The sequence below is a fragment of the Phaseolus vulgaris genome, chromosome 6, assembly GCF_000499845.2.
Source record: "Phaseolus vulgaris cultivar G19833 chromosome 6, P. vulgaris v2.0, whole genome shotgun sequence".
NCBI lineage: Eukaryota > Viridiplantae > Streptophyta > Magnoliopsida > Fabales > Fabaceae > Phaseolus > Phaseolus vulgaris.
In genome coordinates, this window is record NC_023754.2 from 20,560,829 (window position 1) to 20,578,830 (window position 18,002).

The 18,002-nt window shown below is 32.7% G+C and overlaps 3 protein-coding genes and 1 non-coding gene across 4 annotated transcripts; 1 reads left to right on the top strand and 3 right to left on the bottom strand.

Annotated features, from left to right (window-relative positions):
- The first annotated feature begins 1,958 nt into the window (after nt 1–1,958).
- On the top strand, nt 1,959–7,998 carry LOC137833509 (glutathione synthetase, chloroplastic-like). Its single transcript, XM_068641854.1, has 12 exons — nt 1,959–2,072; nt 2,164–2,333; nt 2,470–2,545; nt 2,688–2,818; nt 4,750–4,872; nt 4,961–5,041; nt 5,232–5,312; nt 5,426–5,495; nt 5,745–5,866; nt 7,346–7,485; nt 7,583–7,775; nt 7,858–7,998. Exons 1-12 carry the CDS (start codon nt 1,959–1,961, stop codon nt 7,979–7,981), a joined length of 1,425 nt encoding a protein of 474 aa, XP_068497955.1. The 3' UTR covers nt 7,982–7,998.
- A 388-nt stretch (nt 7,999–8,386) lies between these two features.
- LOC137831722 (uncharacterized) lies at nt 8,387–10,711 on the bottom strand. The gene is made up of 3 exons (XM_068639512.1): nt 9,730–10,711; nt 8,972–8,995; nt 8,387–8,828 (listed from the first exon to the last, which is right to left on the bottom strand). The coding sequence occupies exons 1-3, from the start codon at nt 9,938–9,940 to the stop codon at nt 8,503–8,505; spliced, it is 561 nt and encodes a 186-aa protein (XP_068495613.1). The 5' UTR covers nt 9,941–10,711; the 3' UTR covers nt 8,387–8,502.
- Nucleotides 10,712–11,965: 1,254 nt separating this feature from the next.
- LOC137831730 (phosphoglycerate mutase-like protein AT74) lies at nt 11,966–14,394 on the bottom strand. The gene is made up of 2 exons (XM_068639525.1): nt 13,775–14,394; nt 11,966–12,791 (listed from the first exon to the last, which is right to left on the bottom strand). The coding sequence occupies exons 1-2, from the start codon at nt 14,229–14,231 to the stop codon at nt 12,364–12,366; spliced, it is 885 nt and encodes a 294-aa protein (XP_068495626.1). The 5' UTR covers nt 14,232–14,394; the 3' UTR covers nt 11,966–12,363.
- A 775-nt stretch (nt 14,395–15,169) lies between these two features.
- Nucleotides 15,170–15,242, bottom strand: TRNAA-CGC (transfer RNA alanine (anticodon CGC)). The gene has a single exon. It is a non-coding gene; the product is annotated as a tRNA-Ala (tRNA).
- Nucleotides 15,243–18,002: the final 2,760 nt, after the last annotated feature.

Consider the following 18,002-nt stretch of genomic DNA (forward strand, 5'->3'; position numbering starts at 1 on the left):
CATTACAACATAAGTTTCACCTTTAACAGTTTAGCGTATTAGTCCCAAGTGAGGTTGGAAATAGAATCTGGATTATTGTAGTCTGCTGTATCTGGAAGCACTGCAATTATTTTTTAAAATTTCAGACTGGACATATAAGATATTTATAACAAGGCGCAAAAATTGTGGACATGGTTCCATTGTATGTTTAGTAAAGCAGTATTTTCTTATTCCGACAGTGTCTTTGTCCAATAATATGTGTCCGAATGATATACACAATATAAAAAAAAGGGGTATCCTAGTATGATTTTTGTGTAAATCTATAGATTCTGGAAATTTGATACATTGGGAGGGAAGGAATGGTGTTATATATGCAGGTGTAAAATCAGGAAATGCTGAAGTCCTGATTTAGCTTTAAAACTTTTGGATGTAATAAGATGTTTTTTCTGTGTAACAAGGCTCAGGTTTGAATAGCCTAGAGGATTTATAGTATTATGTCTTGCTGATCAAGGCACATTACAGAGAGATTCTACTGAGTAATGTTTGTCCAAAATGGAGAAAAAGGAAGAAAGCACACAACCGCAATAAGGATGCAGGTTCATATCGTTTAGAAGCATGGAATATGCAATACTTACTTTGTTGTGTCATTTTCCATGAATTATCTTTCAAACAATGCATAAGCAAAATGTAATAGGGAGAATTGTTTAGAGTGAGACACCCAAATTCATGTAACATTGTATTGATGGATAAATATGCAAATTGTTTATACCGTTTATTTAAGACAACTAATCTGCATTCTTCTTATAATTTAATAATCGATTATTAACTTTTAGTGAGTCATGTTTATAATTAAAATAATCGTTTTAATTAATAACAATAGAGTAAATGGATCAAAATAATAAATATCAAATAAAAAAAATTATTGGATGGGGTTTGATTAGGTAAAGCAAATCCATTTCAATCTCAATCAAATTTATACTTTTATATCACTCATTTTTATTTAAACTTCTTATTCATTATATATTTATAAAATTATCACATATTGAGTAATCCTTTGTATTTTTTAGAATTATAAACATTATTGCATGTGATTTTTAAATCAAATCAGACGAACTCACTGGTATTGGAACGATTGGCTTCTCTTAACCAATTTTTTTTATTGGTCAATTACAAGCATTTTTCAAGAAAAACTATACTTCAATAAACCGTGAAGTTATAATTTTAAAAAAAAATAGATAATAAAAGATAAATTTGTAAATAAATAATATAAAAAATTATTAAAATAATAGTATTAAAAGTTGTAGAATAAATATAGAAAAAAATAAAGTTGTTAATATATTACAGTTATTTTTTAAAGATTCAAAAAAAATTTGGTTCTTGTTTCTTTTTAATAATTAAAATAGCATCAACTTGTTGTTCCAGAGATTATACATTTTTTAATTGTCTTAAAATTTGTAGAAATGTATAACAATATTTACGTATATTAATATTTAAAATATATTAATATGTAATTGTCAATATTTAGTATAAGTTTATATAAATTATTATTCATACGAGAATATATATTTACGTTACAGTGTGGATCTAGAAATAAGAAATATATATCATATATACCATAATAATGTTATTAATTACTATAATTACGTAATTTCATTAATTAAAAAGTCAATAAAATAATCGACGACTTTGTAGAAAAAAATCAATATAATATTATCATGAGTTATCCGTTGGCGTGATAAAATTACATAATAATATAATATACGCTGTATAAAAAATAATATGATATAATTTATAATGTATAATATATATTGTTCTTAATTTCTTATATTTTCCCTTCCCAGCGTCTTTAAATAGCACTGAGCGCGGGCTTTTACATATTTGAGTGGGGTTTTGGAAAATTTTCTTAGCAAAAACCTTTTTCTTTTCTCATCTTCTTTCCTTGAACCCTGTGTTTGAGACTTTCAGAATCATTCACCATTATGTGTCTCTTCGACTACCACCGTTTCGATCAAGAACTCCTTCGCACCATCGCTTACGACGCTCTCGTTTGGAGCTCTCTCCACGGCCTCGTCGTTGGTGATTACTCCTCTCAGGTAACTCTTCCACCATTTTCTTTTCTGATTTCTTTGATTCCCTTTGCTTCTTTACAATGTATCATGCCATAACCTAAATCAATGGATGCAGGGATCAGGGAGCGTTCCTGGCGTGGGATTGGTGCATGCTCCGTTTGCATTGTTGCCGACGCCGTTTCCCCAAAACCAGTGGAGACAAGCCTCTGAATTGGCTCCTATATTCAATGAACTCGTTGATCGTGTTAGCTTGGATGCACCCTTTCTCCAACACGCTCTCTCCAGGTTAACCCTCCGTCAACTGTTTCTTGTTACGTTCTGCATGCATTTTAGGGTTTATATATGATTCTATAATATAATATACACGCGCACTTTATTTGTTTGTGTGCATTGATATTTTTGTCTCTCTTTCTAATCCAAGAACTAAGGAAGCGGATGAATTCACCTCTAGACTCTTGGACATTCATTGCAAGATGCTACAGATTAACAAAAAAGAGGTAACTGTTGTTTGTGGACATTTACAGAAAACACAAATCTTACATATAGTTTTTCCTTACTTTAAGCAATTTTCTTGGTGATGTGATGTGAGACTACTGGGAATTGTCTTGTTATTTTTGGTCTGCCACATTTTTTTTGCAGGAAATACGATTGGGGTTACATCGGTCAGATTATATGCTTGATGAAAAGACTAATTCACTTCTGCAAATAGAACTGAACACCATTGCCTCTTCATTTGCCGGCCTTAGTAACCTTGTGACTGAACTTCACAGGTAAATGTTGCTGTGTTACACATATTTACAATGCTATCACCTAATGGTAAGAGGTTTTATTTTGTTTCATTGCAGTTATGGGTTTGTTTAATTTAAATTCCCGAATTCTCATTGTTCATACATGTATTTATATTTTTGTCATGCATTTGAAGTTTGTAAAGTGGTTTAAAATCAGAAGTTATTTTCTATTTCAATTCCTTTGTCCAACCCTTTTCCTTTCTTTTTATATATTGGTCGTGTGAATAAGTTATTAAAAAAAATCCATCTTATTATATATGTATAAACTTTTTTATACTAAATGTTAAAAACATTATGACTGGATGAATTTTTCAAAATCCTTGTTTATATTAAAATTTTATTTAAAAATCTGCACTCATATTCTAATAACCAATTTAAGTTTTTTTATTAACAAAAACAAATAAATAATAAAGGTATTTCACAAATACTTCAACATTTGTACAAGTAAACTTAAGACTTCAAACTCTCTTTAAGAGACTTCAAACTCTTATAACTTCAAACTCTCTATAAGAGACTTCAAACTCTCTATAACTTCAAACTCTCTATAAGAGAGTTTCAAATCAAAACAACACCATCCAAGTCTTCCACTACCTCTCTATAACAGAATTTCAAATCATTACAACACCATCCAATGTCTTTTATTACCACACCTAAAATAGATTTCATGAAAACCAACTCTTCAAGACATTAGTTGGAATAAGAAAAACTAACTAGATGAACTTTGGAAAAAACTCAACTCACGATTATATCTATAAGAAAATGATATATAAGAATGATGATTCATTAATTATGTGGTGATCCATTAATTATGAAATTCTATCATTAATAAATTAATTACATATAATTTCGTATAATTACATCTAATTTGATAATTATTATTTCTTTAATAATATCTTTAATTACATTATTATGAAGATTTCAATGTGATTTATTCTTACATCTTTACAAATATTCTTGTATGTCTCTACAATTCCCTAATAGCTACTATCCATATAATCACAAATTTAATTCACAACCTTGTTTTAAGGTTGTGTGGATGCATATGTTACGTTAGTTTTGCTGTCAGGATTTTATAAGTTGTTGTAATAAGGTAAGTTTTTTTTTTTCTTTGTTTGTATTTTTTCTCTTTTTCTAACCCATTTTTAGTGGGTTTGTATAAGAGTTGAAACACTCCTAAAATATCCCATTAATTTATTTAATTTTTTAAAAAAAAATAAAATTGATTCACGACATCTTTAATCCTAGTAATTTTAAAATTTAAAAAGTGTTTTTTTTGTGTGTTTAGATAGTCTTTCGAAATCACCAAATCTGACCCACTGCTCATTTGCGTCCTTAGCTATAACAAGTGAAGGAACTACTTTCCTACATTGCAATCAGGAAGCACACTGGTACATTGCAATCAGGAAGTACACGCACAGACCTTTCTTCATTTTGTTCTTTTACTTGTTTACAATTTTTGTTAATTTGAAATAAATGATATTTTAGTTTCATAAATTTTTTTATCAAATTAAAATTTTCTGTTTTTTGAATTAAAAAAATTTGGTCGTTTTCTGATTCTCTTCTCATAAGACTGTAATTCTCATTTTTTTTATGATCTGACTTTTAACTCTTAATTGTGAAAGTCTGTAATTTTTTGAATTGTTTAATTTACTTATTTTTAACTACTTTGTGTATTCATATTATAAAAGTTATAAATAATTTATCATGTACTTATGATATTTTAGTATAGCTGCTATGCTATATCAGATATTTTGGTTGTTTATGCTGTGCCGTTGTATAGGATTAAAAAATATATATTTGAAATTATTCATAGTAATGTATTTTAGTTTTAATAAAATTTGTCTTCTAAAGAAATATCTTATATTAGTTTTTTTTTTATCAGCAAAATCTTATATTAGTTGGTCATTTTCTAGATACATACTTTCTCGCCATGGAAAAGTGCTTGGACTTGATTCCAAAAGTATTGGTGCCAACGATGCTGTTAATCAAAATGCAGAGGCCCTGGCTAAAGCTTGGAGTGAGTATAATAACCCCAGGTCAGTTCAGGAAAAAATAACCTTTAACTTTCTCTTGATTTTTTTTATGCTGCTTTTGATTCATTATGTTTTCTTTATATCCATGTAGGGCTGTGATTATGATTGTTGTTCAAGCCGAAGAACGAAACATGTACGATCAGCATTTTGTCAGTGCAGTTCTGAGAGAAAAATATCCTTTTCTGAATAGTGATAAATAATGTCAACAGAAAAATGTTCATTTTACTATATATAGTTTTAGAGCTCTTCTATTTTCATAATTTGTGAAATTAAATGTGATACCAAGGGATATAAAGGAATGCTTTTATATGTAAAGAAAGCTATATATTTGTGTTGTGTTATTGTCCTTAGCTTTATAACACGCACAATATTACAAGTATACGGAAAACATTGGCAGAAGTAGATGAAGAAGGGGAAATTTTACCTGATGGAACGCTTTGTGTGTATGTAATTAACCTTCACCCACAAAAATAAAAACTGAATTTTCAGCTATTGTTTGTGGTTTAATTTAATTACATTATATTTGAGTGTGAAGAAGTATACATAATTTTTGCAGGGATGGACGGGAAATTTCAGTCATTTATTTCCGTGCTGGCTATACGCCAGTTGACTATCCTTCAGAATCTGTAAGAGTGACATGAATTCAGTTTTTGTATAAGGCATTTCTTTTTCATCAGTTTTTTTCAAAATCAGTTTTTTAATAAAATTGGCCTTCATCAAAATATACAACCATGTCTACTTTTGTATATCTAGATGACATCTAGTTTCCTTATTCTATGACCATAATATTGTTTCTTGTTACGCTTTTATTATCTTGTAATATTAGTGAGCCTTCTAGCTTCACTTTGACATATATATGTTGCTAAAAAATGTAGGAATGGAAAGCTAGGCTACTGATGGAACAATCTTCTGCTGTCAAGTGTCCTTCTATTTCCTATCATCTGGTTGGCACAAAAAAGATTCAACAGGAACTTGCAAAGCCCGGTGTTCTTGAGAGGTACCTTTTCTTACCAAGTGTATGATGAACTATTTTGAGTAGTCATATAAGATAAGATTATACTTAAAGATCTGTTTTCCCATCCATACGTTGCTCTGTAGGTTGGTTATGATATGATTGTACCCTCTAGGAATGATATGTTTGCATCTGAGGTATTGAAATTGGATGGAGGGAGTTCGCTATCAAAAGCTCATGTTGTCCATAGGGCAGATCCTAATTTGGGAATGTTTCGATAGAAGAGTTAGACTAGTCAGTTGGTAGAAGTTGTCATTGACTCAGGCTCTACTAATGATAGGGATGAAAATTCAAAAACTTTTCCAGAGTGGCTCATGGAAAGACTTGATGTTAACAGAAGAAATCAGTAAATTAGGATGGGGAAGCTTTGATTTGATGCGTTTTCCTCATTTTTCATTTTTTTTATTTGGTTTCATGTACGGGTGGGCATGGATAGGATTTTTCAAAATCAAATCCAAATAAATGGATTGGATTTAAAATCCTTATCCATTTTAACTAGATCAAATATATTTGGATTTTTTTAAAATGCATTTAATGTGGATTAAATCTAGATTAAATCCACTTTTTTAATTATATTAAATTCATTTTATCAATTACATTAAATCCATTTTGACACACAGAGACTAACTGCTCGAACTGGGCCTAAGCCGATTTAACCTAGACACAGACCAACTCGGCTCTATATCGGTCCCGACCCAGACGGCTCGACATTGGGCCCGAACGACTCAACATCGGCCCGCGCCCGCTCGCCTCGACATCGGCCCGCGCTCGCTCCGCTCGACATTAGTCTCGGCCCGCTCACTGGCCCGGCTATGAACGGCTCAAAATCGGCCCTGACTCGCACGATTTAACATCGACCCGAGCTCGAATGACTAGATATCGGCCTAGGCCCGCTCGGCTCGACATCAGCCCGGGCTCGCTTGGCTCAATATCGGCCCAAGCGACTCGACATTGGCCTGAAATGACTCGGCTTGACTTTGGTCCGAAATGACTTAGCTTGACTTTGGTCCATATCGACTCAATTTGACTTGGGCTCGGACGACCCAGCTCGACGTGGACTTGGGTCGACTTTGCTCAACCTGGGCCTGAATTGTCTTAGCTCAACCTGGATCGGGCCAAGTCAAAATCTAACCCAAAATACAATTTGGATAATCCAAAAATGTATCCAATCCATATTTAATCCATATCCAATTAAATGGATTGGATTTAAAATCCAAAAATATGGATTTGGATTTGAGATAAATCCATTTAAATGGATCAAAACTAGTATGAATTTGAATAATTATGAATTGAATTTTGTAATTTGGATTTTTTGCCCACCCTTAGTTTCATGTTTCCTTTTTTATGGAGGATATCAGAGCTACCCTTATACTTCCTATTTTGGTTTAGGGAATACAACTTTTGTTGTATGTATGTACTGAAAAACGTTTTATAACTAAATCCTTGAATTAAAACTGTGAACAGGTTTCTTGAAAACAAAAATGACATTGTTAAACTGCGTAAATGCTTTGCTGGGTTGTGGAGTTTGGATGATTCAAGTATTCTTACAAAAGCAATTGAAAAGCCAGAGTTATTTGTGATGAAGCCCCAAAGAGAAGGAGGAGGTCTAACACTACCTAAACTTTGATTCAACCTACTGCCTTACTTTATTGAAAAAATTAAACATAGGGGAAGATACTTATATGACAATCTATTTTTCAGGAAACAATATTTATGGTGATGATGTGAGGGAGACCCTCCAAAAGTTGCAGAAATCAGGTTCTCAAGAAGATGCAGCTTATATCCTTATGCAGAGGATATTTCCAACTATTTCTGCAGCAGTTTTGATGCGTAATGGATGTTTGAGTAAGGATCATGCCATTTCAGAACTAGGGATATTTGGTACTTATTTAAGGTACATTTGCTTGATCACCTGACTATAACAGTGCTGAGTTTAAATTTGTTTTAACTTGATATTCATGCACTGAAATATGCAGGAATAAGGATAAGGTTATCATTAACAAACCAAGTGGCTATTTGATGCGTACAAAAATGTCATCATCTGATGAAGGTGGGGTTGCATCTGGTTTTGCAGTGCTAGATAGTCTATACTTGACTTGAGGGAACCAACAATATATATATATATTGAAGAAGCTTATAGAAGGAACGTTAACTTGATGAAATGCATTTGTCACTAAGAAATGCTAGCAATCTGACGCTGATTTTATTTAATAACCCGGGTCCAATCTTTATTAGCGGGACCAGTAGAAAATTCATTCATCAATAAAAGAAAATGCAATATTGCTTATATCATATTCGTATCTTTAAAGTGGCCAGTGAAGCATCCACCGACCACCATAATACCTGAAATGAATGAAATGCACCGGTTTTTCACCAGTTGTGGATCTGAGACTGTCATTTGATAAACAAGGATTGTGCTATTGTCTTTACTTTGAAAAGCTTTGACATATGGCATTGTTGGTATTGAACTAATTTATGAAAAAAATGAAGTAAACAAGGATCAAGTTGCTAAATGAAGTAGTAAAACACTAAACCTGTTTCAATGGGATAGCTGACCTTTCTGAAATCATCACAAGAGACCAGTGTATTGGCTATGAAAGCTATGTTACAATTATCATTAGCTAATGATGGTTAATTCTTAATTTTGTTTTGTCACTCCACCCATATTCACGAGCTCGATTTTCCCACAGTGCTGTGAGCCGGCGTTCTTCAATGAGCTCGGCCTCTGCCCTCTGCCTTGCTTCTTCACAAGTTTCCATCCCAATGTTGCACTTTTCTGCTTCCTTCTGGTATTGTGAAAAGGTTTTCCTGGCATCCATTACTAACCTTTTGGTGTGTTCCAAGCTCTCGTTGGCCACTACTTTCTGCAAATTTAGCTCCTCGGATAGCATTGTCAGTAGACCCTTGTTCATTTCCTCATTCAAAACAGGATCATGTTTACCACAATCTGCACTTGCAATTTCGTGGTATACATGAGTCAAGCTTGATATTAAAAACTAAAAACCCATGATGCATCAAAGTAAATAAGCGCAGAATAAAGCAAATTGTTTTGTGAAACGTTTCAACAAGAAATGCAGGAGATAAAGTTACCAGAAATTGAGCCATTGGCAAGTCCTGCAAAAGTGAACAACATGGTTGAGAAATAAACCAATGTATTAAAGAATGTGACAACCATATATGCAAAACTAATAAACAAAACTCTGGGAGTAAATGCAAAGGTTTTTGATAGAAAAACTTTCCTCAATTTTTTGTGGAAGACAACTAAAACTGGAAAATAATACTTGTATGTGTAATCTTCGAACTCCCACCATGTCTAACGAAGTATATGGCAACACAAAATACAGTTATGGCAGCAGGCTTAATATTAGCTAATTTCCCAATGCCCCAATTTTCTTTGGTTCTTCCCTTTTTAGGACCAAAGGTAGATCCAAGATTTCAAGTTTACCAATTGAACTTCCTAACACTAAGATGTGTGGATGGAATAGCAGAAATAAGAAAACTTTAGCTTTCTACATTATTAAAGATATAGTGGTTCTAATTCTTTCTACGAAGTCAGTGCATTTTTCTGATGATTTTCTTTTCAAAAAAGGTTACAAAGTGCAGAAGTCAGTTCCTCTGCAAACTGTTGCAGATGTGCAACTCCAGATTGAGAATAGCGCAGCACTGGCAACAATAAATGCTAACTAATTACGATACCTACTCTCTATGCACATACCATTTTCCATTTTCAAACACACAAGGGTTACTTTTGTCTTTTTCTTGTCATTGAATCAAATCAAAGTTGTTTCTTTTTTTGACCTCAAGACCAAAATTGCTACATTACACAGTAACTAAAAAAGGAAACTTACCCAAAGGATCGAGAAGATATTCCGCTGAAGAGCAGTAACAATCACATGGAGGACAAGAGGATCGAGGAGATGAACTCTTCTTCACCAGCGACCGAGACGGTGGACCAACCGTGAACACAAAAAAACACACACTCATCCAAACAAAAACCCACCTCAAAACACCTTGAGGACAAACCTTTTGCTCTGGTAGGTGAACCCTCCACACCCTCATTACAAACTAAAAGCAGTTTCTTGAACAATGCTTGATATAGATGGCTCGTGCAACGGTGCAACACTCACACTGCCATTTCAAGATCTTGGTCAGTGAGAAGAGCGAGCAAGGAACACTTTCTTGGATACTGAGATAAACAAACGGTGTGACTTGTGAAGTTGTGAGAGAACACCACCTTTAACAAGCGGAAAATTCTACAAAATGAGATCATAGACGCTGAATTTGACTGTAGAACACAATGATTGACGAAGAACACTTCAGTTTCATAAACTACCACACACAATCTCTCGCTTTTCAAAGTGAGTGGAAGACAATGTCTACTTTGTCTTTCGGGAAAATTAAAGGAGACCCAGATCCCGGAAAAGTGTAAAGATGGTGTCTTTATGGGGTTCGCAAAATGGGAATCTGTTGCTGAAGAGTGGGGAAGAAACTACATAATGAGGAAGAAAAAGAGTGGTAGTGTTGCGGCTTTAGGATAATCAAGAAGGTTGCTTTAATGATTGGGTTGGTTTGTTTGTTTAAATGAGAACGGTAACCTTGACCTTTTTAAACACTGTGTTAACCAATGGTAGCTTTTGTTACCTTATGCTTATGCCCCGTTTGGTTACTCTCAACTCAACACCCATGTATGACTTTAAATTGAGTTATCATCTATTCTTCAGCGACTAAACAACCGTATATACCCTGCAATTTAGGAACGGCTCAACTGATAGATTCTTTGTTGCTACTCAGATAGATACCTTCCACTTGGTCTGTGCTGCACGTACATTGCTGCAAAAACTTCGGAGTGTTACGATAAAGACAAAGGCAAATCGAACGTTGTAGGTTTTCACAGTACCGTCTTAGTTTAAGGATTAGTGACTTCAAAAGCTTAACTCGTAGTTTTTAACGATATGTTAAACATTTTCCTAAGAAAATTATTAAATATTTTATAATAAAAATTGTTAAAAGAGAAAGGCAAGTTATATTATACTTTATATGATTGTTACTTCATTCATAATTTCAATTTTTTCTCGTTCAAAAATAAATTAAAAATTGTTATTCAAATCTCTATTATATGTTTTAATAAATATAAATATAAAAATAATAATTAAGAATATGTTTATTAGTGGTTAATTAACTTTAAATATAAAATATTATATTATTTCGACCCATCTATTAAATATTCTTTATAGTTGTAGTGGTATCAAATAAGGGATACTCATTACCTTAAGATGCAAACACTGGAACAACTAATTAATTTGTGTGAACAACGAACTTTAATATAGCAAAGAGTTGGTCGAATAGTCGAATTTAATGGTGAGATGGGAAGAAGCACGTCTTCTTAGAAAGCATTTATGGAACACCCACCCTAATCCCTAAATCCTTAACAAAACCATCTCTCAAAAGAGAAAAACAAATTCAATTCATTTTTACTTTAATTATTTCGAAGCTCACTTAATGCCACCGACCAACTTTTAAAGTAGATTCTATTTTCATGTCATCGGATTCTATATAAAAACCTAAAAAGAAAGATAAAAACCAACTAAATGAGTATTAATTAGTATTTTCTATATGGTTTATATTTATTTACTTCTCAAATACTTTACATATTTCTTATGAATGAAAAAACATTACGAGTTAATATTATATTTAATAAATAAAAATATTAAGTATATTATGATGTCTGGTAGTTCTACTTGTATCCAAGAAAATGAAATCGGCTGCAGTGAGACTCAGCAATTAAATGGTTACAGCCTTTTTTTTCTCTCTTTATTGTTTATTAGGTCTAGCTACCATATCAATATTAAAATAATAACTATTTATCATTAATACACACTTAAATTTGAAATAAGTTTAGTTTTTATTCACAGAAATTGAAATTGATATTTTAGACGATTTGGGCAAATATCTCAGGACTTAACCATATTTGCAATTCTTTCTCTTTTTTTCATGTCATTGATTCTTAGAGTCCACTTTTTTATTTTTCACACAAACCTTCTCTACATGATTTCTAGGTTTTTTTTGTACATGAACATGTATATATGAGTACAAATCCAGAAGAGTTTTTCATATCATGATGAGAGATCCAGAATGAAATCCAATATTCACAAACAACAACAATGAAAAAGTGAGTACAAAGTCGAGAAACTCTGTATATTAGGCTCTTCTAAATTCTGTGGTGTTGTTATAGTACAGGATGCATGCATTATGCATTCACAAAGCAACCATTCCTTACAATTGAATGCCAAGCTTATGATTAGAGCAGCTAACTAACAACGAACAACCGTTAATCACCTTGTCCTTTTCCTTCTTAACTTCCCTCTTTTTTGGAAAAAAAAATTTCTTTGTCAAAGAAAGAAAGGAACAAAAAGAAAGAACAACTTACTGTTCAACAAATGTTGACTACGAATCTCCAACCCAGAAGAAGCTAACTAGGCACACTATGAATGCACAATCAAAGAATTTGTCTCCTCAAGTTTATCCACATTGTCATCATCAGAGTCAGGAAGATGATCAAAAAAAGAATCAATGTACCAAGAACATCGATCGTTCCATTCACCCTTGCTGGCACAGGCTCGCGATTTCTGATCAGCTACCATATCAGGAGAGAGACCCCATTCAAGCAGTTCTTCGTCATCGTGATGAACTGCCAAGCTGTACTCTCCACCACTCCCCAACTGTATCACACGGAACTCACCGTTTTCAAGATTTCTCAGAAGCTCAAACTGTTCAACTGTCCACTTGAACCACTTCATCATGAAAACACGAGATGCCAGTCCATGTGACACAATTATCAAATTCAGATCATCAGAAGGATCGTGGTTAAGCCTGTTCATGTCAACATCCCTCCACAGAGATTCAAGGAAACCTGCAAAACAAGACAATATATATGTCTGAAATTAACACCACAGGGATAAATGAAAAACAATCTGCAAAACATAATTGTTAAATAATCTAAAGCCGTGCAGAACGAGTCATCAGCAACACCCCCTACTTTAAAAATTAGTCTTTTTGTTCTAGGATGTCATGTAACTTTCACAAGATACAATCTTCTCCAAGTCAGAAATATTACAGCATAATGAACCTAAATCTTCTTTTGCATCTTTTAATTCATTATATCAGAACCAGAAAAAAATTAGTCACAGTCTGAACAAAACAGCCCATTGCTAGTTTCAAACTTATACTATAATCAATCCACACGACACTCCATTCAAAATATAGTAAAATTTCCATTTCCAGTGTGAGTGAGACACCACAACTCCAGACCAACTTCTCGTTACATTGTTGGATTGATAAATGAAGATGAATTATAATAGATAATAATGAAACATATTCCATTGTTCACCTTCAATTTTATTTACCTCCAATATAAGAGTGCCAATAATTTTATTCCACTCCATATGAACATGAGCTTTTCACATTCCATGCACCGACACCACCATCCAATAAACAAATTGTCACATGAAGTAAGTTCACAGATTGTTCCACAACCAGTTAAAAATACACCTACCACGATTTCATTTTGAATTAATTAACAGTGTAATTAAACCCGTATTCCATTCCAATGCATTTCCTCTGAACTTTTTAATCTCTTTTGTTCCATCCAAACAAATAGCCCCTGAAATCCTCAGCCTATTTACCTAATTCTTTTCTTCAAACATTTTAATCAATAATTCTTATTCTGTCTCCATACATATACATCCAGCCCTAACTATTCCGAAAATTGAAGTTAATTATAGGAAACGACGAGAAGCATTTAATTTTGATTTGGCGACAGGAGAGAGAACAAGCGAGCGATAGAGAAAGAAAGAGAGAGAGAGAGAGAGAGAGAGAGAGAGAGAGAGAGCGTACTGGAAACGCGATCGAAGACGTCGGCGGCGGATTCTCCTTCTGGAAAGCGATAGAAGAATCTGCCGAAGCGTTGGCGAGCCTCCTTGATGACGTTCATGCGATCCTGCACCTGGAAGTTGCCGAAGTCCTGTTCGCGGATGCGGCACTCTTCCCTGACCCCGATGACGCGCTTCTTGGAGAAGGAGCGACCAATCTCCCGGAGCGTGGATCTAGTGCGCGCGTAGGGGGAGACGTAGAAGTAGACGCGCCAATTGGTGGAGCCTCCGCCAGCGACGGCGTGGCGCATGCGGGTCCCAGCGAGTCGCGCCTGTGCAATCCCTTGTGTTGTCAACTGGATCTTAGGGTCGGGCGTGGTGTCGTATGTGGCGGGATCGTTGTTCCCTTGCGACTCCCCGTGACGCACCAGAATTATTCTCTTTGGTAACACTCCTCCTCTGTGACCATCCCTCTCCCTCATTGCCCCAACACTGCTTTTATTTTATTTTAATTACCCTTCCCTCTCTCTCTCTCTCTCTCTTCTTCCCCTGGGTTTATCTCTCCTTTCTTATGCCTTCTTCCCACCACCCTACTTCCCTGCATTTTATTTTAAATCACTCTCTCTCTTTCTTTCTTTCTTTCACTCATATAACATCTTTTTTTTCTTTTAAATACATTTTATACTTAAACTCATTTAATTGTATGAACAAATATTATTTATTGTAAGATTATAGATTTATTTTTTTCTCAGTGGTCTAAAAACATGCTGTATATATCCTAAGAAAAATGTTATTTTGACATTAAAGGGTCAAATGAGATTTAAATCTTAGTTTTCACAACCTTTGACGTACTCAAATAGGAGTTTCTTGTAATGAAGCTGTTTATTTCTTAGTAAAGGTTTTGAAATAGGTCATTATCGATTAATTTTATACTACATTTAGTTAGTAAAAAAACATGGGTTATATATAAGCATGGCTTATAAGTATGAAAGGGTATTTATAAGTGTTCTCAATCGGGTATTGGAACCTAGAGAACGATTGTTTTGCTCCTTCACTCGGTCGTCTGGTAGCACATGTTCGGATGATACCTGTAAAAAACACTCCGACAATCAAATCAGTCAAAGTGTCGACACTAAGTCGACAACGTGTTATCACATGACTTTCCATATCGTGGGTGAGTGATAAGATGATTCGAGATTCTGAACGACATCCCACTATGCTAGTACAATAAGCATGAGTTGCTAAATAATTTGGTTATTAACATTTTGGTATCAGAGTTTTGAATTGTTATGGTGAAAAATATTCTTATTTATGAGTTAGGAAGCTGTTTAATTTTGTTCAAAATAAAACATTAATCCTCCTATAAAAACAACTTTTCTTTTAATTTATTGATTTAATTTAATTTTGCCAAAAAAGAAAGTGGAGATGCGGGGAATCGAACCCCGTGCCTCTCGCATGCGAAGCGAGCGCTCTACCATATGAGCTACATCCCCTTATTGTTCAATTTGCAGACTACCTTTCTTCACAGAATTAAAATGTTAAAACCATTTTGCATATTCGAAAATTTCGGTTGAAATTAATATATTATGTATAGTATTTATTTCATTTTAAATGTTTATAATTTAGGTAAGTCGTAAAAAAAACTATAGAAAAATTTCACTAAAAGATAAATTAATAAAGGCTGCTTTAATCATAGTTAGTTTTTATGTTTCTTTATATGCTTACAATTATTTAAAATCTAATTTATGTAAACAAAATTGTTTTTTATGAATATATTTTTTGACAAATGTAAGATATTTCAAATTATTCAATTTTTTATGACAAATATTGACTATTTTGAGTGGTAGATATAATTGTTACAAAGTGGACTTTAAGCCTAACACCCCCACGCCGAGAGTGATAGATAGAAGCTCGTGTGCGTGGGACTATATATTATGGGTGGTCCGATGGCGGCCCGATAGCGGGTGGCACGGTAGGCCCAACAAATACTCGGATAGGCTTGAAAACATGCTCTGATACCATGTTACAAAGTCGACTTTAAGTCTAACTCAACCCCATAAAACCGGTTCATAGGGTTGAGGTTTGCACCCACTTATATACTATGAAAGACTCTCATCTCTCGTCGATGTGGGATCTCCAATAATAGACATATTTCCCTGGACAATTTCTACTATAGTGTTGATTACTATTCATAACAAAAAAAAATATTCGGACTATTTAATGTAGTTGTATAATATAAAAAACTCAATATTACTAATTGAATTTAAATAACTTGTGTTTCCTTTTGAATCATTTTATAAAATATCGATGATTTTATAATTATAGTTTATTATAATGTATTATTAATTACATATGATATTACTAAGCTATGTATAATTTTCAAGTAATGGTAATCAATTTATCACATAATACAGTAAATTATTTTATAAAAAAAATGTTTGCAATGTTGAAAAATTGGGTTAGTGAATTTCATATAATTCTGATTATTTCGAAGCATGTTTTTAAGATACATAGGTTTGTTTCTGGGGTTCTTAAAAAATAGTTTTAGTTGATTTTAAAAACCTTTACCTATTTTCATTTGTTAACATTTTTCGTCCTTTGAGGTTATTAGAGTTTTGAGTTATATTTTTCTTATTATCTTTGACATTAACATCTCTTTAATTCTTTTTGTTTGATTTCTGCTGAGTACATGTATTTATTATTTTAAACAAGGTGGAATATTCATATTATTTTTGGTTAATTAGGGTGAAATATATATATATATATATTTATTTTTTTTATTTTTTTTATTGTTGAATATTACTATGTCTTATTGTTTCAGCAAAAACAAATTATTGTTTTTGCTTGAAGTTTGGATGTAGAACACAAGTGATTGGTGGTTTGAGTAAAATAATTTATAGTTTAATTCTATCTGTTTCTACTTTTTATTTAATGTGATTTTATTGATTGTTAATTTTCCATATCCAGATATTTTTTGTTGAATTCGTGAAAAAATATGTTTGAGTATTCTCTATTATTAGTATAATCACTAATGAAAATTAACAAGTTTAAACTATTCAATAACTACATTATTTATGTTTTTTTGTCTTGACATGCACTATATGTTTTACACAAGTTTTCTGAATATATTTAAAAACTCAACTTGATTTCTATAGGTTTGTTGGCCATTTAAGTACAAGTTTAAACAAACATTTTCCCTCTATAAAATCAAATAAAATAAGGAAAAATTCTTATTTCTTACCTTCATTAACCTTATTTATGAGATTCCAAAAAATCTATAAATACATATGCTAATTTTGTAGGGGATTTTGACTATGATGAGGTTATTTTTTTTTGCTTTTTACCAAAACGTGGTCCGTTTAAAAAAAATTACAAATTTAGGCAAGTCGTGTCAATTCGGCACGACTTCATATGCACAAATCGTCCCAATTAGACATGACTCTATCATGTCATACTGAAGTCGTGCTAATTTGGCACGACTTCTGCCATGTCATATGTTAAAAATTATTTTGATACATAATTTTCTAAAAGTGTTAGTTTTAAGAAACAAAAAATTGGATTATTGGTCTACTTACATGGGACCCAATTTCTTACCTGACCTCATCATGCGTCGACATCAATCAGGAAGACCTAACACTCAACGCATTTGTAACGAAATGGATGATTCAATTCCAAATTAGCCAAAAAAATGTTCATATTGTAAAACGGAAGGTCACAATTGAAGCAATTGTCCGCACAGACAAACTTAGTAATAAAATTCAATTCAAGTTTGATTATTAATTTCCTCATTTTCTTTATCTATGTATTTATTCATTCAATTCAAACATGATCCATACACAATTATCTAATTTTTTGTTCCTTAAAACTAACACTCTTAGAAAGTTATGTATCAAATTAATTTTTAACATTACATAACTTACTACTTAATATATAAACAATAAAATTTATTTAAAAAATTTATGACGTGGCATACTGAAGTTGTGCCAAGTTGGCACGACTTCAGTATGACATGACAAAGTCGTGTCAAATTGGAACGATTTGTGCATATATATGAAGTCGTGTCAATTCGACACGACTTACCTAAATTTGTAATTATTTTTAAACGGACCCCATTTCGATAAAAAGCAAAAAAAAATAACCCATCAAAAACCCATTTTGTAGAGAGCACTATTTTAATATTTATATATTTAATATTTTAATAACTTTTAATGACTTTAAGTTCGACTTCCCAGGTATGTCACTCTTGAAAAAAC

What these genes read in the sequence shown, in the direction of transcription:
- LOC137833509 (XM_068641854.1), top strand. Translation starts at nt 1,959, where the DNA reads ATGTGTCTCTTCGACTACCACCGTTTCGATCAAGAACTCCTTCGCACC. An exon ending in TTGGTGATTACTCCTCTCAG is followed by an intron (nt 2,073 to 2,163) that starts GTAACTCTTCCA and finishes CAATGGATGCAG; the next exon opens with GGATCAGGGAGCGTTCCTGG. An exon ending in ATATTTGGTACTTATTTAAG is followed by an intron (nt 7,776 to 7,857) that starts GTACATTTGCTT and finishes TGAAATATGCAG; the next exon opens with GAATAAGGATAAGGTTATCA.
- LOC137831722 (XM_068639512.1), bottom strand. Translation starts at nt 9,940, where the DNA reads ATGAGGGTGTGGAGGGTTCACCTACCAGAGCAAAAGGTTTGTCCTCAA. An exon ending in ATATCTTCTCGATCCTTTGG is followed by an intron (nt 8,996 to 9,729) that starts GTAAGTTTCCTT and finishes TCACTTTTGCAG; the next exon opens with GACTTGCCAATGGCTCAATT. An exon ending in TGCCAATGGCTCAATTTCTG is followed by an intron (nt 8,829 to 8,971) that starts GTAACTTTATCT and finishes TTGCAAGTGCAG; the next exon opens with ATTGTGGTAAACATGATCCT.
- LOC137831730 (XM_068639525.1), bottom strand. Translation starts at nt 14,231, where the DNA reads ATGAGGGAGAGGGATGGTCACAGAGGAGGAGTGTTACCAAAGAGAATA. An exon ending in CGTCTTCGATCGCGTTTCCA is followed by an intron (nt 12,792 to 13,774) that starts GTACGCTCTCTC and finishes CTTGTTTTGCAG; the next exon opens with GTTTCCTTGAATCTCTGTGG.